Below are 22,095 nucleotides of genomic sequence, written 5' to 3' on the forward strand. Positions count from 1 at the left end.
CTCTCTCTCTCTCTCTCTCTCTCTCTGGACACTAATATCCCGCCTGGCTAATCCTGGCATAATTAAGAGCAATAGGTACACTTTTGATACTATTAATCAACACGCATCAGGACGGATGAGAGGACGAGGTGGACGTGTGTGGGGGAGTCACGTCGCCCCGCCCAGAGGCCATCACGTCCTCGAGGTCGTTCAGGGGCTCAGGGGAAGGCGAGGACGGCTGAAGACGAAGCCACGTTTAGGACAAGGATAAACACATAAGACGTGATGGTTGGCCATGCGCGCGCCTGTGTGTGTGTGTGTGTGTGTGTGTGTGTGTGTGTGTGTGTGTGTGTGTGTGTGTGTGTGTGTGTGTGTGTGAAGGCCGAAAGCGATGACTGCTTAGCAACGACCGCTGTGTGTGTGTGTGTGTGTGTGTGTGTGTGTGTGTGTGTGTGTGTGTGTGTGTGTGTGTGTGTGTGTGTGTGTGTGTGTGTAGTCCACGTTCAGTTTACATTTCCAGTTGTGCAAGACACTGTTTACATACACGACAAAGACTATGTAGACACAACAATACATACGTACATGTAAACATTCGGAGCGCCACAAGAAATTTCCACCATCAAGCAAACACACACACACACACACACACACACACACACACACACACACACACACACACACACACACACCATTTCCGTTTTTTTGCTTTCGCAGTTAATTTTTCTTTAGTTCGCATGTATTTCCTGTTTATAAGCTACAGTTGCACGCGTGACACACACACACACACACACACACACACACACACACACACACACACACACACACACACCATAACAACACAATTTCACCCAACACAACATATATACTGATTGAGGAGGTAAATGTCTATAAATTCACTCATAACCTCCTTTAAAAACTCCCAATTTCTCACCAGAACCTCAGAATGAGTACTTGTATATTACCAGAAACGCTGCAAGTCATACTGGCTCGCACTCTACACTTCAGTCCCTCATTACGGCAACTTTGTAAGGCCACAACGATGATTACTCTGGTTCTCGTGAGCATTTTTTTTTCCCGTTGATGGTAAAGAATTGTGGTAAAACTATCACTACAATCGTGAAAACAGTCTTGGAGACCTTCTTAACCTTCACGAAAGCTTATTATATGCGACAGAGAAAAGACGCCAAAACGTTTGAGAATGCAACCCAGACATTCTCCAAAAAGTAACACCACTTTGGCAGACTTCCAGTGTGCAGAATCTCGTTGAGTTGGGAAATAGTGAGGTTTAAATCGTCACTGGTATGAAGGAGAGAGTAAAGCAGGTTTCTCGCAAGATTCTCTTTATTTACGAAAACAATAACGTATCCTCAGGTAACTTGCACCTTGCCTTGCGGGCTGACAGGTGCCCGCAACGACAGGTCAACACAGAATCCCACGGAACTCAAAACACATCACATTGGCTTTGTTCTCTCTTCGGTACATTACAAAAATAGACAAATGATGCTTATAATGACGATAGTGGTAGTAGTAGTAGTAGTAGTAGTAGTAGTAATAATAATAATAATAATAATAATAATAATAATAATAATAATAATAATAATAATAATAATACATTGAAATAATAGTGATTTTCCTTTCTCTTGTTTGTTTCAACAATCACTCACACACACACACACACACACACACACACACACACACTGGACTCTGTTATATATAAATCACCGAGAGAAAAGACTGACTGATATTTCAGGATTTATTTTGCAACACGAAGCGTCGCCATCACTTGCCGTGGACGTGGCGTCGAGTTACTGACGACACGAGTGGAAATGAAATGCAACACAGCCACTCCTCGTCATCACGTCGTTTGTTACGTATCACTCCAGTATTTCATTTAGTTATGATACATTCAGACAGTGAGCAAAAATATATAGACTTATGGTTATCATCCTCCGGTATTTGACGTTTCCTTGCGTTAGGTGAAGTTAATATTGTCTCGAAATCGTGTATAGAAATCGTGTACTCGTATAGTGAACCGCGTCAAGTGAACCGTGCACAGCTGAGAAGGGTCTGACCTGATATGAGCCTGAGAGATGAATGTGAAGCTGTGTGTGTGCTAAGAGTCCTTTTTACCCGAAAATTAACACTTCTTATGTCGTCAAAATAATTCACCAGTTTTTTTTTGTTTGTTTGTTTGTTTGTTTGTTCATACATTCTTTATACCAAGTTAGAGTTTTCCCAATTGCACAGTATACTGAACCGTGTATCTAGAGGAGTGGCCGTGCGCTTGATCCTTTCCGTAACGAAACGTACCCTAATGTCCTGAACACTTCCCTCTCATACGAAAATAATACATACAGTCTACTCCAGAGACAATAAATAAAACTTCTGATGAACTGAAAACACCGGCGTATATGTCAAACAATGAATTAGGGATGAAAGTAAATACATAAGCGAGAAAAAATAAATAAATAAATAAATAAATAAATAAATAAAACAAAAAATAATAATAATAATAAAATTCAGGTGCACTAACGAAATTACTGTGAAATGAAGCAAAAGATATATTACAGTAAATCTGGTAATTGTAATTCCAATGTTTGATTTAAGGATTAATGGTGCAATTCACATCCTTGCCTGAACGTAATAACTATTGTACTCTTGTCTTCCGGGCCCCAGACCAGTCGTCACAAATATCTGCTTCAATGAGGCAATTCCCGAGTAACATTTTTTTTCGTATGAAGATTTTTATTTGAGATTACTGAGCCGATTCCGAGTTTTTTTTTTTTTTTTTTTTTACTATAATTTTCAGAATGCTCGATCTTTTGAACAGTAGTACTTTTTTCATTTTCAAACTGCAATTTTTTACACAAGATTTTTATTGGAGATCAAAGAGCCGATTAACTATTGGTGCTTATTCATTTATCTTTTTTTTTCTTTTCCAAAAATCAACAGGTAGATTCACAAGTATTTTCCTTTTTCCAGATCACCGAGTCACACCGAACATTCAATTAGGCAAAGTTAATTCCAAATCGAGAATAAATTTTCCCCTAACACGCGCAGTAGTAATTCTTCCATCTCCAAATCGCGAACTGCAAGATGTATAAATTTTTGCAGACCAATCAAGCATTTCCCTCCCTGTCCTCGTCCCCTGCGGCCGCCATCCCGCTGCAAGGGAACAGAGGGGAAGGAACGCATAAACATCAGATAAGCTGCCTCCCCTTCCCTTCGCTAATTTCTCCCGAGGTACAATCAGCGTTCTGCTTTCCATTCTTCCCCTAATATCCTTCCCAAAATCAGCAGGTACGTGCACGGAATTTCACACAAACTGGACGCGGGGAAAAAAAAAAAAAAACCGCAAGGAGAAAAGAAAAAAAAAACACCTATTTGCCATGTAGTCCAGAAGAAAAAAGCCTCAAACCTTCGTCTTTTATTATTTCCAGTAAATTTTCTCTCACTCACCGTCAGTCGCCTACGTAAACATCAAGGAAGACAACTTATGCAGACTTGAAAAATATAAATATATGCGTATGGTTATGTCAGGTAGTACGGTGTTTTATGTACGCTTTTTATTGTTTTTTATACTAATTTATAGTAGTAATAGTAGTAGTAATATGCTATCGCGTTCGTACGTCCTCTCTGAGCGTTACAAGCTAGACTGTGGATGAAACTATTTTTTGTGAGACACCGAGACAATGATTCATTATCCCAAGGAAGAGGACGACGACGGTGAGAGAGAGAGAGAGAGAGAGAGAGAGAGAGAGAGAGAGAGAGAGAGAGAGAGAGAGAGAGAGAGAGAGAGAGAGAGAGAGAGAGAGAGCACAACCCGAGTTCCTAGAGGTAGCGTGTGTGAGGGGAGGTGGTGGGAGGGAGGGGCTGAGGGAGGCAGGGCTGGAGTGAGGCAGTACAAGGGATCTGGGAATGTTTCTCTAATACTAAGAACACTGAAGCCTCTAACACACCACAGTTCAGCTCTCGATACACACAAGCTTGTTATAAGTCTAAACAGCACCTTTTTTATTATTATTATTTCTGGGCCGGTAACCTCAACTTCCTTCAACTGGTAACTAAAGAAAATCATAGACAAAGTATCTTCATTATTACTCCTGTCCCGATCAACACAAGGAAAACTGTACACACAACACGGGACAAACACTGAATTTCCTCTAGTTTTCTAAGATTTACTCGTTTTTTTTTGTTTTTTGTTTTTTGTTTTCCTTTAAAGCCTCATTTGGTATACAATTGATTTTTTTTTTGTCTTTTTTTAGCTTTTTGATTCTGTCGGGGTACAAAATAATGGTACAGGTAGTATTGGTTGTTTCCTTGTTTTGTATATGGAGGTAGTGAAGGTAATATCGTGCTTTTAGGATGTGGCTTAGTGTTTCTTCTGGTCCTCTGTCTTTTTTTTTTCCTCACACAGCTGTTTCCCTCAAATCACAGCCCGCATACTTCACTGTTTGTCCCTTAACGTCGTTATTTTTATCCGTAGGAAAGAAAATATGAAACCAAAGAAAAACTGTGAAGTTCGCCGAAAACACAACGAAACACAATTGTGAGCAAATTCCTTAAACAATCAATACGAACGAAACAAAACAAAGAAAACGGAAAACACACAAATAAAAAGGCATAAATAATACACGTCCGAAAAACAAAATATCAACACCTGGCAGTATTCAAACTCAGAAGAAAAAAAACAGAATTCCTCCACGATAAATTAAAGGCATACAAATCAGAAATATAAGGAGAGAGAAAAAAAAAAAAACAAGAACTAAGGAAGAATGCCACAAATGGGCTGAGGCAAGAACGAGCTATCAACTCTGGCTGTGGCTTGGCTGGGTTGGCTGGCTGAGAAAGACCATCCAGGTGGCTTGTAGCAACTGTTCCTCCCTTAACGCGAGAGGAGAGCACGGGCGCTTCGTCGCCATCACATGCAAGACTAAACCGGCATCTTGCACCTAGTAACGTGGCACATCACTCATGTCCACCTGAGCACCAACAGCACACTAATCCTCGCGTCCCTGCAGGCTGACGAGGCAGCGCCATCACATCCCGGCAGCCCTGCCCTGACCTGCCCTAATCCTGTGACCACCTCGTGACCAATGACCGTAAGATAAAGTAATATACATCCTGACTGTGAGATATGGTTGTTTGCTTGGTGGGTGGGTGGGTGGGGCGTGGCGAGCTCAGTAGCGGTAAAGGGCGGCATACTTATGTCGCCTCTGAATATGGGTCTTTACGTGACTCTTCTGGCTGGCCGAGTAGGAGCACTGCGGACACTTGAAGGGCTTCTCCCCCGTGTGGGTGCGGATATGTTTCTCCAGCGAGGACGGGTAGTAGAAGCCTTTCCCCGCAGAACTTGCATTGGTATTGAGGAGAGGCAGAGAGGGCCTGAGGGTTCAAATCCATGTCCTGGAGAATCCTGCTCACCTCGCTGTCGTCCACCTCGCCCTCCTCCAATGGGTGTAGGCCGTGGGTGGCCAGGGCAACCTGCACCAGCCCCAGCCTGCGCACCACGCCCACGCCCAGACCCATACCCTAGAAGAGAGAAATACTAGCGTCAACATTCCGTCCACAAACGAGGCGCCCCGTTATGGCCCCGCCTCGCCTTTCCTCCTTCCGTGTCTCTCTCTCTCTCTCTCTCTCTCTCTCTCTTTTTCTCTTTCCGAATTCACAGGACCACAAAGTTACCTCATCTATCACCAGCTTTAGGCATCGACACTACATGACCCTCACCCAGCACACCAGCACGTCCGCATTTCGCCTCTACAGCACGCCCTGCACCTCCACTAACACATTCCTCCCACGCCATTCCACCTGTTTCCCGCCCTTGTCATAAGTCTCCCCCCCCACCCCCCACCCCAATCCCGCTCACCCATTCACAGGCTTCCTGCAAACACTTCGCCATTCCATTCTCACGCACCACCTGGAATCACGATTACTCATCTGTTTCCACTGCAATGCCTCCACACCAACACTCACGCCCGCACCAGTGACCTCCCCTTCTCTCCTCACTCCATCCACATCAGTGCAGCCCACTCCTCCACTCCCGACTCAAACAGAATCACCCTCCCATGCCATTCATTGTCCAATCATTCCCTTCACAACTACACAACGTAACTCGCGCGCCGCCCTATCACCCACACGCCACCCAGCCTCCCCTTCCCCTCCCCACCCCAAGATGACAGGCCGCGCGAAACGCTTGCCTTTCCTCCCTTCAGCTTTAGTCACAAGATGTGTTGCGTCGACACTTACCCTCGTTCATTTATCCCTCCTTCTCCCTCCCTGAACTTGATGCTGGCAGTCGCTGGCGTCAAGGCGGCGGCACGAGGTAAACAGGACAGAGAAATACGAAGTATCCTGTATAAAGGACTTTATTTACAATGTACAAGTAACAGCTCTGCGGCAGACAGCAGCCACATGAGGTGATGAGGTATGTGTTAAGAGGCGCCCCCCCTCTGTAGCACCATTGCGCCCCGCTACTGCAGGTGCGGGGCGGGCGGGGCGGGCGGGTTGGGCGGGACTGCCAGGTGGACGCGGGACAAGTGGTTCTTGAGGTGCCAGCTCTGGGAGCCGCGCCATGGACACAGGTGGCACGCGTACGGCTTCTCGCCCGTGTGGGAGCGCATGTGGCGGGTCAGCTCGGCAGGACGCATGAAGCCCCGCCCGCACAGGTAACAGGTTCGGTCCCAGCGCCGCAGCGCCCCGCCGCCTGCCAGCTGCGGAAACACCTAGGGAGGGAGACAGACACCTGCTGTAATGGGGCGGATTATGGGGGTGGCAACCACGACTGTCTGTCCGCCTGGGGGTGCTCTGGCCCACTCCTACGAACGAGAGCATCGGGGGCCAACTGCGGGTGGTGGCGCAGCACGTGGAACCGAAGCTGCACGGCCTGCGCGGCGCGATACGGACACACGTTGCACACGTAAGGCTTCTCCCCCGTGTGGATGCGGTGGTGGCGCACAAGCTCCGCGGGCCGCTTGAAGGCCTTGCCGCACACGGGGCAGGTGCGGTCCCAGCGCAACAGGGGCTCCCCGCTCATACCCGGCCACACCTCACTCCCCTGCACCCCCAGCACCTAGAACGAGACAAGGCCGCGTCACTACACAACAACCAAGGAACATGGCGGTATAGCGCTTGTAAAGGCGAGCTACTACTGGCCGTCGAGAGGCTGGCTGGACACCAAGTGGCGCCGCATAAGGTGGGCCTTGAGGTGGACGGCCTGTGTGCCGCGGTAGCCGCACAGCGGACACTGGTATGGCCGCTCGCCTGTATGGGTGCGGAGGTGGCGCGTGAGCTCGGCCGGACGTGCAAAAATTCTCTTACACACATGACAAGTACGATCCCACCTGATGGCCGGCAAAGCGGAACTGCCCTGGAAGCAGCGCACCCACAGCCCACCACCACCGCCCTCACACACCTACAGGGAGAAAACAGAGAGAACATGGGTGAGAAGGACCGTTCCTCACCCATCCTACACACAACTTAACTATCACCTATATTGCCCTCATCCTCCAGCAACACAACACAACTAGCAGCAGCTCTCTACAAGGCTCGTCTCAGTTTTTCCAACCCTGGACTCAATCAGTGAGGCACACACGGCTCCCAGGCGGTCAGGGCGTTGGGTGCACCGTGTGGCGGCGAGCAAGGTGTGATTTGACATGCGTGGCTTGAACGGCCCTATAGGGACAGAGGGGACACGCGTACGGCCTCTCTCCAGTGTGGATTCGCAGATGCCGCTGGAGCTCAGAGGTCTTGGGAAAAACTTTGCCACAAACAGCACACATGAGAGGACCCGTGGCCCTGGCGGCTTGGGTGGTGGCAGCGATCAACCCGTGAGACCAGACACCGCGGCCAGGACCCACCTAGAACAGAGAGAAGGCACGTCACCACACCACACCTGCTGTTACTTCAGGCTGCCATTCAAACCCAACCACACACTTATCTGGCTTCCCTCCACGCCTCTCGCCGCCCAGTCCTGCCTATCACGCGCCCCATGTGTGTGTGTGGCGTGCATGTGCGTGTGTGTCACTGAACGGCGTCCGGCGCTTGCTCCTTGTGGCGTCTCTGCAGGTGGCTCTTGAGGTGGTGCTTTTGTGTGGCGCGGTAATCACAGTAGGGACACCTGTAGGGCCGCTCGCCCGTGTGGGCCCGCAGGTGGATGGCCAGCTGGGAGGGAGTCTCGCAGTGCTTGCCACAGAAGCGACAGCTGTGGTCGGGGCGCTCGTCGTCGGGAGGAATATAGTCAAGGGGAGGAAGGAGATGGCAGGCTGGAGGGTCACCTATGAATGTGGAGACAGGGTGGGCTTCTCCTGGCGGCGCGTGGCCCATGTACAGGCGGGACATGGCCTGTGCCACCAGTCCCAGGGCCACGCCTCCGTAGCCGCCGAGTGCCTACAAGAGACAAAACAGGCTACAGTCAGCACAGCTACCCAGCACAGGTCACGAACAGCCCTCTCCCACCATGAAGCCCTAAGCAGCAAGGTGATCCGCGCCCCCTCCCACCAGGACCGGAGCACCACGCGTCCCACCTACGTGATGCACCGCCCTCAGGGCGCCGAGCCGCCGCCCGCCACCAGACCATGCACCAGGTGCATGTGTCGCCGCATGTTGCCCTTCTGCGCAGCACTGTAGGAGCACACGGAACATCGATAAGGCTTCTCTCCGGTGTGGATCCGAATGTGGGTAGCCAGCTGCGATGGCCGGCAAAATGCGTGTCCGCAATATCCACACACGTGCGGCCGCGGGGCAGTGTCGGCGGCGTCCGCGCGAGGGGGAACGGCCAGGGGCGCCGGCAGACTCCTCTCGTCCCACAACTCCCCGCCGCCGCCTCCCCCAACACCTTGGTACTGCGGCCACGCGGAGCTCAGCAAGTGCGACCCCTGCAAGGGTAAATTGTCGTCAGCCTCCGCCCCGATCAGCCCGGCCCCGCGCCCCGCCCCGCCCAGCCCCCTACAGTTCCAGGGTGGCCAGGAAGGCCTCACCGTGAGTGGAGGCGTGCCGCTTCAGGTTGCCCTTCTTGGTAGAACGGTAGTCGCACTGCGGGTGAGGGCACGTGAACGGCTTCTCGCCCGTGTGGGTGCGCATGTGCAGTGTCAAGGCCGACGGGTACATGAAGTCCTTGAAGCAGACGGAGCATATGGCACTGGTCGGGGTGCGTTTGTTGCCCCAGGTGACAGCCGCCGCCGCTGCCGCCGAGGGCCGCGCGGGGAGCCCCTCGGAATATACTTGCGGCACGACTTTGGACACGCTCCTCTTAGGCCAGGTCGCGGGCGGTGCCTCCATGGGGGCCGAGGTGACGGGGGGCGCGGCGGGCGGGGCGGGCAGGACACCGTACACCCCAGCTTCCCCCTCCGGGATGCCGGGAAGGGCGGCGAAGCCTCCTGACAACCGGGTGTGACTAGCGGGCACAGCCGGCAGCCGTCCCGCCCACCCACCACCCTGCAAGGCAAACACGCAAGACTCAGGAGGGCAGGCTAGCGAGGCACACACCGGCGAGACACACGCCGGCAAAGGGTGGGTCGCGGCGACAAGCTTTCCCTCCCTCACATGGCCTCCCAACAGCACGCAGCAGGCACAGCGACGCCCCACCCGCCCCTTTGCCCTCACTCACCCAAAACACTCTCCATAAATATTAAAAACACCAAACAAACAAGTGCAGAGCCACAAGTGCGGTCCATCCCGTCCCGTCCTGTCCTGTCCGCCCCGTCTGTCTGTTTATTCTGTCTCTTGAGTGTACATAACGTCTGTTTACTTCTGGCCAGTGTGTGTGTGTGTGTGTGTGTGTGTGTGTGTGTGTGTGTGTGTGTGTGTGTGTGTGTGTGTGTGTGTGTGGAGAGAGAGAGAGAGAGAGAGAGAGAGAGAGAGAGAGAGAGAGAGAGAGAGAGAGAGAGAGAGAGAGAGAGAGAGAGAGAGAGAGAGAGAGAGAGAGAGAGAGAGAATGTGTCCGCGAGGTCAACACGAGTCAACTGCTGCATCCACCAACACAACCTTGCGCCAGGAAATCTCGGAATCTCAGGTTTTCGCTTCACATATAAGTACTTTTATACATGGTTTAATATTCCTTCGTTTAAGACTAACAGGCACTTCAGAGATGCTCTCGACTACACACAACTGCTTTTCAATTTACACTCCATAAATAAAAACGTCGATATAACCTTGAATTAAGTGTGAGGGTTAATGTAAGTGGAATGAAAATAAGTCTATAAATAAATAAATAAATGACAATAGTGAACTCGAATGCTACAGAAAATGGACATCACTGCATCTTTCACTAGACAACCACAACTCCGACACGTACCCACCACGGTTGACAGGCCGAGTGGCACAGCCGGGGCACTTTAGTTTTGTTAACTACATATTACCTTAAAACTAGTACAATACTACTCAGTAAGTGAAGGAGAGACTATTGTGAGGGTACGTGCAGCAGTGTTCTGGTGCAACGATTGTTTTGATGCTTGTAAATGGTTTTAATCTTACTACAATACAAGTATGTGATGTTCGTTTAATAACTGATGGAGAAGCCATTCTTGAGGAAAGCAGTAAGTATGTGGCTTGGCACAATAAATCCAACAAAATATATCTTACGAAATTAGTTAGAGTTGAGGTGTTCTGAATACGTTAGTACTCGATATATATATATATATATATATATATATATATATATATATATATATATATATATATATATATATATATATATATATATATATATATATATATAAAAGGCCTACTCAGGTGCCGGTCCCCAAACAGTCAAAAGCGGTCGTCAAAAATTAAAGGGTGAGTGTCTTGTATATAAGTGTTTTGTATGTGATAAAGTATTCAAAGTCTTACTACCTATGTTGTATAGTGTATGTGTGAATGTAGTTCATAATACACTCCCAAACGTTCAAGGTCAAAGTAGTGCGTATGTATGTAGGCCTAAGCAGTATGGACGACCTGGCTGATGTTAGTGCAGACACGAATGCAGTTTAGTAACAGGTCACATGTCGTAGGTCAGTCAGGCCGAGGCGACAACACAACCATAACTGCACGACACAACTCCAGCAACACAACTCAAAGATCCCTCCACTAACTACAGCTGCTAATACGACTACTACTCTTCAAACGACCCTATCTAAGTTTCGCTCCGAGATGAAGAAGTAATCAACTCGAGAGAGAGAGAGAGAGAGAGAGAGAGAGAGAGAGAGAGAGAGAGAGAGAGAGAGAGAGAGAGAGAGAGAGAGAGAGAGAGAGAGAGAGAGAGAGAGAGAGAGAGAGAGAGAGAGAGAGAGAGAGAGAGAGAGACGCTCAAAACATGCCAACTTTAAGATGCACCACTCGACGCCAGCGAAGCAACTCTATGGCGAAGAGCAACACAAATAAAGACAACTCTGATGAAACGGTAATGAGAGAGAGAGAGAGAGAGAGAGAGAGAGAGAGAGAGAGAGAGAGAGAGAGAGAGAGAGAGAGAGAGAGAGAGAGAGAGACTAAAGAGAATACAAGAATTTTTTTATAATTTTCCATCTTTTTTTTTTCAGGGATGGGGGGAAGTGGAGGTGGATAAAAATGTTCTTCCTGGTATCTTTGGTTCGGTGTTTTATTGGTGCTGCATGGACTGGGTATACAAGGGAGCTGTGGACTGGCCGACCGCTCTTCACGTCACGCTCGGCCTGTACTGACGAGACATTCAACCTGCAGGCGACGCAACACTGCACTCGCTGGTGACGCAATGCACTCACTCATGATTCAACTTTAACAACGTCAGCGTCTCTCTCTCTCTCTCTCTCTCTCTCTCTCTCTAGCTGTGATAAGCTGCGTGGATATCGTGGAAAATTGCAGTCACACACACACACACACACACACATACAAATATGTCTGATAACACTGACAGCCCAGCACTGGAGAAAGGAAAGAAAAGAACAGGAGGAGGAGGAGGAGGAGGAGGAGGAGGAGGAGGAGGAGGAGGAGGAGGAGGAGGAGGCGCTAGACCGGAAAGACGTGGTGGGAGTGGGAAATGCGGATGTGTCGCTTCACGTTGCCGCGCATGACTGAGTTGTAGTGACAGCTGGGGTAGGGGCAGGTGAAGGGACGCTCTTCCACGTGGTTGAGGGAATGCATGGCCAGCATGACGGGCAGCGGGAAGGAGTCGCGACACTTGGTGCACGTGTGTGGCCCTGCCGGCGTGCCCTCCCCCTGGGTGACCGTGGTGGCGGCGGTGGAGGGCACCCCAGCGGACGGGAGCAATGTGGGGGAGTGTGAGGGCCCCGGGGTGGAGGCGGGGCGGGTCTGTCTGGACGGCCCCTCCACCCAGGAGACACTGAGCGCGGGGGTGGCCGCCGCGCTCCCTAACAGTGGGTTCAGTTTTAGGAGGGCGGGAGGACTGAGGTGTGCGGCCTGCAGTCTGCCGAGGGCGCCACTTATCCAGTGTTTGAAGGAGGCCAGGTGGTCGTGGTGGTGGGCGGCCGCCTCCTGCAACAGGGAAATGCCCGTGTGAGCGGCGAGGTGAGCAGCGCATGGCCTCCCCCACACCCGCATGCCGCCGCCCGCCACACATGCACGACTCTCCCTCACCCACGACACGGGGGGAACCGCGCCCCTCGCACACACAGGTACAGCAAAACTCAAACTATAGTGAAAATATTTATTCGGTTAATATGGCATAATTTGTTCATACATATACACTAATTAATACTCAAGAGATCACAAGATAGGTGCCCGGCCCACTTCCCGGCCCACTTCCCTCCCCCCTCCCAGTCCCTCGGGACTGACAACAGGTAGAGGACCAACAGTCAGTCGCCTACTGTCCTAGGTCGTGATTTCAGAGGTCTAGATCCGGTTGGGTGCGTGGCCAAGGCGGAGTCTTCTGCATGACGCCTCCTGAGGGGCAGGCAGCGAGGTGACGAGGGGGGTGCGTGGAGCTCAGGATGGCGGCGGGGGTGGTGGGGGAGGAGGAGGGGGGCGCGCCGCAGCGGCAGCCTCCTGGTGGCGTGACATGTGCGACTTTAGGTTCCACTTGAGGGAGGTTCGGAAGGGACAGAAGGGACAGGCGAAGGGCTTCTCCCCTGTGTGTGTTCTCATGTGCTCGGTCAGCTTGGAAGGGAACGGGAACTCCCGCTTACAAATATGGCACCAGTGACACCGCTTAGAGGCGCCGGCACCCCCGGAGGAGGGCAGCGCCGCCTGCGGGAAGCCGCTCGATGAATGGAAGGTGGCGGGGGGCGGCACCCCCGGGGGCCCCGGCAGCCCTGAGGGGAGGGCCAGCAGGAGCATCTCCTCCAGCCCTCCGCCATCGCCTTCACCGCCTCCCAACACCGCCTAGAAAACGAGAAACCGCGCGGTCACTGCCTGAGCGCCCCACCCACAGCCCTTACTCTAACCACACACACACACACACACACACACACACACACACACACACACACACACACACACACCAGACAGAGAAGTAACATATCAAAGAACAAAAGTCTTTCTTGCATCACTGATACCCCCCAGCTCCGCCCCTCACCATACTGCGGCCACGAAAACACACACACACACACACACACACACACACACACACACACACACACACACACACACACACACACACACATCTTTTAGCACAGTAATATTTCTTTCATATCTTTGCAAATACCTAGCACAATATAGCAAAAATAAAAACATAACTATATTCTCTTTGGACAATGTTTTGAGACGTGAAGACAACCCAAGGCCAAGCGCCCCCGCCCCTCCATCACCCCCCCCCGCCATCCAGCCGCCTGCAGTCCTGTCAGGCGCGTCTCCCAGTAAACACACCATGAGTCTGACTAGTAGCCAACGCTATGAAGGGTTGTGTGTGCCTGTGGGTTAGATGGCCGGGAAGTTGTGTCTGTTAATAATGTGGCTATTGAGGTTGCCCTTCTGTGTGGCGCGGAAGTCGCAGTGGGGACATTTGAAGGGCTTCTCCCCGGTGTGGGCGCGGATGTGGCGGCGCAGGAAGGCGGGCGCCACGAAATTCTTGCCGCAGTAGCCACACATGTAGTCCCTGCTGCTGTTCCGGTGCATCATGGTGTGCGTGGGAGGGTGCGGTGGCTGCTGTTGTTGTTGTTGTGGTTGTTGTTGTTGCTGTTGTTGCTGCTGTTGATGTTGTTGTTGTTGTTGTTGCTGCTGCTGCTGCTGCTGCTGTTGCTGCTGCTGTTGTTGCTGTTGTTGCTGATGTTGTTGCTGATGTTGTTGCTGCTGCGTCTGATGCTGCTGATGATGCGACTGTTGTTGTTGTTGTTGCTGTGGAGACTGCACAGGTCCGCAGGCAGTCATGGGTAGCTGGGTCTGCCTGGGGGCTGTGTGCGGCAAGGCCAGGGGCACCTGAGGAGTGGCGGACAGGGGAGATCGCGGCGCTGGAGGATTGGGACAAGCTCCCTTCCTCCCCCAAGGCCCACGAGCACTCCAGCCACTCCACGCCGCCCTAGAACAAGAGAAAGGCCACATGAGCGCTGCTGCGATGGCGGCAGTAGTGTGCATAGCGCCCTCCCTGGAGACCGCCGCCGCCTCCAGCCTGTCACGCCCGTGGTCCCTCACGCCGCTCCCACAAGGGCGACCGACCTACTAAGCGACGTTTGTAACAACCGACGGACGACAACGTGGCCTGGCGGCGACGGGGCCACCTTGGGAGAGCTCATCTGTGCGTCATGGGGCCTGTGAGCGCCACGGAGTCACACTCAGGGTGCTTCAGCAGGATGTGTGCTTTGAGGTTCTCCTTCAGGCTGGAGGGAGTGAGTGCACACGGGACACCGGAACGGTTTCTCGCCTGTGTGGGTGCGAACGTGGCGGTCTCGATGCGAGGGCCGGTCAAAGGTCTTCCCGCAAAAGGGGCACGGGTACGTAGGCCCCTCCCCCGCGTGCCCATCTGGTGGTGGTGATGGGGGTGGGGGAAGGTGGTGGTGTTGGCAGTGGAGTGGTGGTGCTGCTGCTGGTGGAGGGTGTGCTGGGGGTGCAGCGGGGGAAAGGACGTCAGCACTTGCCCCTCGTGCTCCCTCGCTGAGCCCTCCAGCACTAGGGTCGCGACCGCCTAGAAGAGAAACGCTATTCAGGAGCCGTCCGCATCGTTCCCTCACTCAGGCCCTGAAGGCAAGGGACATGCCAGCTTCAAGTCTTCCCTCACCACCTCCCTCATCCTTTCTCTTCTTTTTCCCCCACACACACGACCCTCTTAGTCTCCTTAACATCCTCCTCCTCCAAAAACGACCCAGTTAAGTCTCCCCTCTTCCTCCTCCTCCTCTTCACGATTCACAAAGTGTCTCCGGCCTTTTCCTTGACATTTCCCTCCCGCGGACGACCCAGATATAATTTCTTCCTCCTCGTTCTCCCCCGCAGGGACTCGTTCAGCAGATGCTATATGTCACCCAACCACCACCACCACCACCACCTCGACTCAACAACCTTAGTTTACCCCGAGTCTACCTTCCTGTCATCCGCACCTAGACTACCAACTTGCGACCTTCCTCAGCGGTTAGCAAGACCTCATGACCTCACATTTGCAACATAGATTTTACCATCGCTATCGACATAGGTACAAATGGCAACGAGTAAAAAGCAGTTGTGTAGACGAACGTTTACCGCCTCTTTAAGACCGGAAACGTTTTCAGGAGAACAATGGGATGACGCAAGGGAGGAGAAAGGCACGAGTGACAGGAATGAAGTGGGAAAACAAAACGAATTAAAGAGAGAAGGAGAAATAGCGAAGGGGAGAGTGAACAGTTACGTAAGGAAGAAAACTGAAGGAATAGTTGAGAGAGAGAGAGAGAGAGAGAGAGAGAGAGAGAGAGAGAGAGAGAGAGAGAGAGAGAGAGAGAGAGAGAGAGAGAGAGAGAGAGAGAGAGAGAGAGAGAGAGAGAGAGAGAGAGAGAGAGAGAGAGAGAGAGAGAGAGAGAGAGAGAGAGAGCTGGGATGCATTACAGAAGCCAGATGACTCAAGATAAAGGTAGATAGATAAGAGGGGAGAGCAGGAAGTCAGAAGGGATCAGCGAGTGTGAGAGCAAGAGGAAGAGAGTTCCAAAAAAGGTCTAGTTATCCTCTTAAAGGTTCTGATATACTGTCAGGAAACATTTTTAATTCAGGAAGAAAACCGATATACCCAGGTGTCAGTTCTCGTATTATTTGTTTTCTAATGATAGTATTTCCTCATTGAAATACAACTACACATGTTTATTCATACTTTTCTTCATACTAAAGTGACGAAACAAAATCACATAAGACAGTTTCTAGTGCGAGTAAATGCGTGACTACGACAGAATGTAATTTCAACCTCTTTATTAAGTTAAAACTCCATCACAGATCTAACATAAGAGTAAGACGAGGCAGCGTGATTCAAGTACTATAAATTCCATTACAATCCTACTGACTCACGCGCACGTACATAGATGTTACTCCTCTCAATGCGTCACCAAGTTGAAGGCAACAAGCAACACATTCCCGCTCACGACATTCATCGCAGCGGAAGAGGAAGCGCAGTTTCATAAATCGCTCGCGTCACTTGCATTTGTTGGGCCGTCGTGTCTCAATCTGTAAGCAGCACTGTACTTGACAGGGTTAAGTGTGCTGTTGTAATACATATACTCGTACTTCGGGCACTTGACACGCTGTTTGTTTTGAATATTGTGCTTCTGTTTTTTGTTTCGTGTTGTTGCGCTGCTAGGCAACTCTCGCGGATGAGTGGCGCGTTGAAGGAATGTGTACGAGTGTTATGCAGTGCGAGTCGCACTTTGGCATTGCTCTATGAATGTGATGCAACAGGAGGGCCGCGCCACAGACCACCTCCTGTTCCTCAGCAGCTGTTGTCGTTATTGTTGTTTCCCTCCATTTTCTTTCTCCAGTGAAGCTACATTTCCCGTGTATATTCATCATTCATGTTACCCTTACGATGTATATTTAATCAATACAACGAATATATATATATATATATATATATATATATATATATATATATATATATATATATATATATATATATATATATATATATTTTTTTTTTTTTTTTTTCAGTAAAAAGGAATTCCATTAACACAGCAACCGAACTGGTCATAAAGAAAATAGTTGAGTAAATACATTCAGATATTTATTATTGGCACATGTACAAAAATATACAGGTATGATGATGCGTCGAGACACACCTGGACGTGAGCCCCAAGGTAACCACGCACTCGGGGAAGGGAAGGAGGGAGGGAAAGAGAGAAAGAGAACACTCACGCGAGTGGCCAGTAACTTGTGACACAGACTGCAGAAGGATGGGAAGAAAAACAAACAGCAAAGATGAAAGAAAACGGAGAGAAGTGGACTAGAACACTGAGAGGTCATTTTGCATCGCTCTCTTAATTGATCTGTACATGGCTGGCTGTAGAGACGCAGAGAATGGGTAAGAGAAGATAGAGCGACAAGGAGAGAAGGAACACAGAACAGACTTCGAGAGAAATGGTCTATTACAAGGATACCTGAAGGAGTAGAAGGAGCACCACAGGGAGGCTGAGAGACAAAGAGTAAGAGGCCAAGACTAAGGACTGTACTCGTAGGCTTCATAACCGTGAAGGAAGCGTGCATGGCGTCGCACGTGGGCAGACTGCGTGGCTCGGTAGCAGCACTGGGGACACTTGTATGGCTTCTCGCCCGTGTGTGTCCGTCGGTGCTTGGTTAGGTCACTCCTGCTACTGAACCTCTTGCTACAGAACTCGCACGTGTTTCTGCCGACTTCCCTACGTGCCGGCCAAGCGTTCACGTGCGGAAAGTGGCCACCGAGGGCGTGCTGCAGCTGCCCTACGTGTGTGACAGCCCCTCCTGCACCACCACCAATACCAATACCACCACCATCACCATCATGCTGCCCTACCGATAGCGAGGCCACGTCAAGCCCTTTGGACCAGCTCTACAACAAAGAAGCAAGATATGTCTGTCAGTCTTTATGGTACACACACACGCACACGCACACGCACACACACATATATATAGTTATAGCTTTGATTGCCGATTTGTAGTGTTTGTCTCATAGCAAGTGACTTACAAAGACTTAACAGTAATGACTTAGCACCAAAGACCTTTCCCTCCCTCCCCTTCTCTCCTCACCACATCACACACCACTACAACCCACACTCCTTGGCCTCCTCCTCCTCCCACCCATCCCCAGTTCCAGACAGTTCTCTTCTCCAGGACTTTACTCCCGTTTTTCATGCCTCGTTTTTATAACTTCACCCTTTTTTTACCCACTCGAGCGGCCGGCTAGCAGTGGAGGCTGAGGAAACTCCGCAGGGTCCGACACATTACGTTCGAATGATCACAGAGCCTGCGCGTGCATGGAGCGTGTCTGGTGCTTTCTGAGGATGTGCCGCTTTAAATTGGTTCTCTGAGCGGCCCTGTACAGACACAGGGGGCACTGGTAAGGCTTCTCTCCCGTGTGAGTTCGCACGTGTTTCCGCCAATCCCCAGCGTAGAAGAAGGTTTTAGCGCACACTCGACACCCATAAAGAGTCCGGCCCAGATGGTCTTGCACCTTGTAGCGGAGAAAAGTTGTGTCTGCCGGTGGGGCGCGGCCACCATCCATTGCTACGCCTGCCATGGGGGCTGCAGGCACACCCTATAAAGGAGAAACAGAAAACAGCCTCTCAATGCTCCCGGTCTCTGTCTGTCTCCTCTCCCTCCCTCCAGCAAGCGCCAGCCGACCGCTGCTGCAGCACGGCTGGAGCAGCGGCCGGTGTGGCGTGAGGAGGGCGGCTCTATCCGTCCTGGGCCGGCTCTAGAGTGGCTCTGTGCCGCCGTAAGATGTGGCCGCGCAAGTGAACCTTCTGCGTGGCTCTGTAGCTACAGTAGGGGCACCTGTACGGCTTCTCTCCAGTGTGGGTCCTAACGTGCTTCCGTAAGTCGTTGGAAAACTGGAACACTTTGCCGCAGTGATCACAGACCCGATTCCTACCCTTGACGTGCGGCCCGCCAAGGTCAAGAGCCGGCGGGGCGCCGTTCATCGCGTCCCCGACCCAGGCGCCCGTCAGCCGCAGGTGGTCAGAGAGGTTCGCTGGCTGGCAGGCGTGGGAGGCTCGGGACACGCGTATGTCCATCGCGAGGTCAAAACGGCCTCGCTCCCCCACCAAGCCCCCCGCGGTGCCCCCAAGCACGCTGCGACCAGCGGCGGACGCTGCCAAACGCGACCCTTCCTCGACGACGGCTCGGAGGGGACGCTGCCCGCTGGAGGTGTTGGAGGTGAGTGTGAGCAGAGGGAGGAGGAGGAAGGAGCGGAGATGAGCGGTCAGGCATGAGCTCCGACCCTGTGGCCTATAAAGAAAGAAACAAGTCTCAGTTGTGGTGGCAGCTCCTGGCAGCCCCGCGCCGCGCCGCGCTGCACAGCCACCCAACCTGCTGCCGCCGCCGCCCTTACAACACAGTGGTCAGCCCTACGGTCAAAACAGCGTTCCGCCTTTGTCCGGCGGCGGGCCGGCACACACCGCCTTGTGCACGGCTACCATGTGCGCCTTCAGGTGCGAGCGCTGGTTGGCTCGGTACCAACACTTGGGGCACGCGTAAGGCCGCTCCCCCGTGTGGATGCGGATGTGTGTGGTCAAGTTGAACTTTTTAATAAAACTCTTGCCGCAGTAAGTGCACGTGTGTCCTCTCGGGTCAGCGAGATTGTGAGGCGAAAAGGCCTGTCCCGGGGGCATGGCATCGAGGGCCAGCGGGTCAGGGGCGAGGACGGCCCCCTCGTGGGGGTACTCAAGCAAGGGCCCGCCGATGGCGACTTCAGCCCCTGAGAGTCTTTCTTTGGCCGGCCATCCCTAGAAGAGAAGAGAGAGTTGGTCTTAGCCCAGCTGCTGCGACCCTGCACTAGGATGCTGCCGGCAGCTGCACGCACCACTGCTGCCGCTTTTGTTGCCTCGTCCCTCCCTCCCTCCCGCCTCAACAAACACACACCCTCGTCCCACCCACACACCCACAAGGGCGCCCACCTCCCCCAAAGCATGAACCGTTGCCGCCTCGCGCGTCAGCCCCTCAGAAGAGTTTCCGTAGCGGGTGGGTGGGCGAGGGGGCGGCGGCGTCCACCTTGTGCACGAGGTACAGGTGTTTCTTGAGGTGCGTAGACTGGTTGCCGCGGTAAGGACACAGGTGGCACCCGTACGGTTTCTCGCCTGTGTGTATACGCATGTGTCTCTTGAGGTCACTTTTTTGTATGAAGGTCTTGTAGCAGATACAGCAGCGCGGGACGAGCTTCATGGACTCCACATCCTCCTCCCCGGCCGGCGAGAACGTCGGGTCTCGCGGCAGGGCCTGAGGCAGCATCGCGGGGCCCGCCCCGTGGTAGAGGCCGCGGTGAGTCCACACCGGGGACGCCGCCTACAAGAGGGGAAACGCACCGTTACTGCCACGCTCACTGAGGCTCGTCCACAGCCTGGCTCCTGCCGAGTCAACCCTACAAGCCTCACCTCAAAGCGAGGTGCCCTCCTGCTGGGGCATGACACTACAAGGCCCACGCCGCCTCTAGGATACAGGCTCTGCAAACACACACACACACACACACACACACACACACACACACACACACACACACACACACACACACACACACCGTCACCCCAACGTCGTGAGTCCCAAATTCTTTTCCACCCACGTGTTGGATGACCAACCCCGTGGCAGCAATGTCTCTTACCCTCTCCCTACCCTGGCCACACTGTAGCAGAACCTGAGTGGATTCATGTAAACGATTTTTTTCTTTCATAATGAGGAGGGGCAGGAAGGAATTACACAAAACAAAATGCTATCGGTGCATATTCACTTTTTACTTTTCGAAAAATAAATATATAAACATCAGCATTTCTCTCACTTCTCCCAATAAAAGTTTTCCTTATTCTGAATATTGTGTCACTTGGGTGTTATATAAGACTGTCTTACATACAATGGCTGAGCTAACCACACACAAAGAGAGAAACGGCACTGGTAGCTTGGCACTCTTACCAGATTCCGCCACTTCCACAGAGAAACTTGTCTCTCTCTCTCTCTCTCTCTCTCTCTCTCTCTCTCTCTCTCTCTCTCTCTCTCTCTCTCTCTCTCAACGAAAGTTCATAATTAGGAAAAACATGTCATGATCAAAAGGTCAACAAAGTTTCTCTCTCTCTCTCTCTCTCTCTCTCTCTCTCTCTCTCTCTCTCTCTCTCTCTCTCTCTCTCTCTCTCTCTCTCTCTCTCTCTCTCTCTCTCTCTCTCTCTCTCTCTCTCTCTCTCTCTCTCTCTCTCTCTCTCTCTCTCTCTCTCTCTCAATTAATTAATGACTAATTAATAACAATATAAAAACGAAGAGAGAGAGAGAGAGAGAGAGAGAGAGAGAGAGAGAGAGAGAGAGAGAGAGAGAGAGAGAGAGAGAGAGAGAGAGAGAGAGAGAGAGAGAGAGCAAAAAGAATGAGAGCGGAGAAAGCCTGCTTCTGAGGCTGGAGAAAGGGAGAGCTGAAAGAAAAGAAGGAATAAGGGAAAGTAGAGAGAGAGAGAGAGAGAGAGAGAGAGAGAGAGAGAGAGAGAGAGAGAGAGAGAGAGAGAGAGAGAGAGAGAGAGAGAGAGAGAGAGAGACACACACACACACACACACACACACACACACACACACACACACACACACACACACACACACACACACACACACACACATCCCTTCATAGCTCAATAGCACATTCAAAAGAGCACATAACTATACACACACACACACACACACACACACACACACACACACACACACACACACACACACACACACACACACACACACCTTCCCTTCCATGAGTCTTCCTCCACCACCACCTCAATATCTAACATATCTGCGGTCAAATGGAACGCCGTGCACGTCGCGAAGGTGAATCTTCAGGTTGTACTTGCGAGCGGTGCGGTGGGAGCAGAACTGGCACGGAAAGGGCTTCTCACCCGTGTGGGTCATGATGTGCCGCTGTAACTGGGTGTTCGAGCCACAACTCACGGTGCACAGGTGGCATCGGAACGCATCGCTCACACCAGCACCACCTCCTCCACCGGTGCCCCCCAGCCACCCTACCTCCACCATGCCGCCCTCAGCCTACGAACAAGGAGAACAGTCTCAGTCCTCTCTCTCTCTCTCTCTCTCTCTCTCTCTCTCTCTCTCTCTCTC

General features: G+C 51.7%; 4 protein-coding genes across 4 annotated transcripts in view; all 4 read right to left on the bottom strand.

Moving 5' to 3' along the window:
• The window catches only part of LOC135089228 (longitudinals lacking protein, isoforms J/P/Q/S/Z-like), a 63,072-nt gene that overhangs the window by 26,547 nt on the left and 14,430 nt on the right, over positions 1-22,095 (bottom strand).
• LOC135089368 (zinc finger protein 316-like) lies at positions 12,585-16,550 on the bottom strand. The gene is made up of 5 exons (XM_063984934.1): positions 16,472-16,550; positions 14,667-15,007; positions 14,379-14,404; positions 13,816-13,990; positions 12,585-13,272 (listed from the first exon to the last, which is right to left on the bottom strand). The coding sequence occupies exons 1-5, from the start codon at positions 16,548-16,550 to the stop codon at positions 12,877-12,879; spliced, it is 1,017 nt and encodes a 338-aa protein (XP_063841004.1). The 3' UTR covers positions 12,585-12,876.
• LOC135089230 (zinc finger X-chromosomal protein-like) lies at positions 17,037-19,438 on the bottom strand. The gene has a single exon (XM_063984622.1). It carries the CDS (start codon positions 19,035-19,037, stop codon positions 18,699-18,701), a length of 339 nt encoding a protein of 112 aa, XP_063840692.1. The 5' UTR covers positions 19,038-19,438; the 3' UTR covers positions 17,037-18,698.
• Positions 19,863-21,871, bottom strand: LOC135089229 (zinc finger and BTB domain-containing protein 6-like). Its single transcript, XM_063984621.1, has 2 exons — positions 21,724-21,871; positions 19,863-20,304 (listed from the first exon to the last, which is right to left on the bottom strand). Exons 1-2 carry the CDS (start codon positions 21,733-21,735, stop codon positions 19,963-19,965), a joined length of 354 nt encoding a protein of 117 aa, XP_063840691.1. The 5' UTR covers positions 21,736-21,871; the 3' UTR covers positions 19,863-19,962.

This window comes from Scylla paramamosain, chromosome 32, assembly GCF_035594125.1.
Source record: "Scylla paramamosain isolate STU-SP2022 chromosome 32, ASM3559412v1, whole genome shotgun sequence".
NCBI lineage: Eukaryota > Metazoa > Arthropoda > Malacostraca > Decapoda > Portunidae > Scylla > Scylla paramamosain.

What these genes read in the sequence shown, in the direction of transcription:
- LOC135089368 (XM_063984934.1), bottom strand. Translation starts at nt 16,550, where the DNA reads ATGTATTACAACAGCACACTTAACCCTGTCAAGTACAGTGCTGCTTAC. An exon ending in CGACGGCCCAACAAATGCAA is followed by an intron (nt 15,008 to 16,471) that starts GTGACGCGAGCG and finishes TTTCTCTTCTAG; the next exon opens with GCGGTCGCGACCCTAGTGCT. An exon ending in AAAGCACACATCCTGCTGAA is followed by an intron (nt 14,405 to 14,666) that starts GCACCCTGAGTG and finishes CTCTTGTTCTAG; the next exon opens with GGCGGCGTGGAGTGGCTGGA.
- LOC135089230 (XM_063984622.1), bottom strand. Translation starts at nt 19,037, where the DNA reads ATGGACATACGCGTGTCCCGAGCCTCCCACGCCTGCCAGCCAGCGAAC.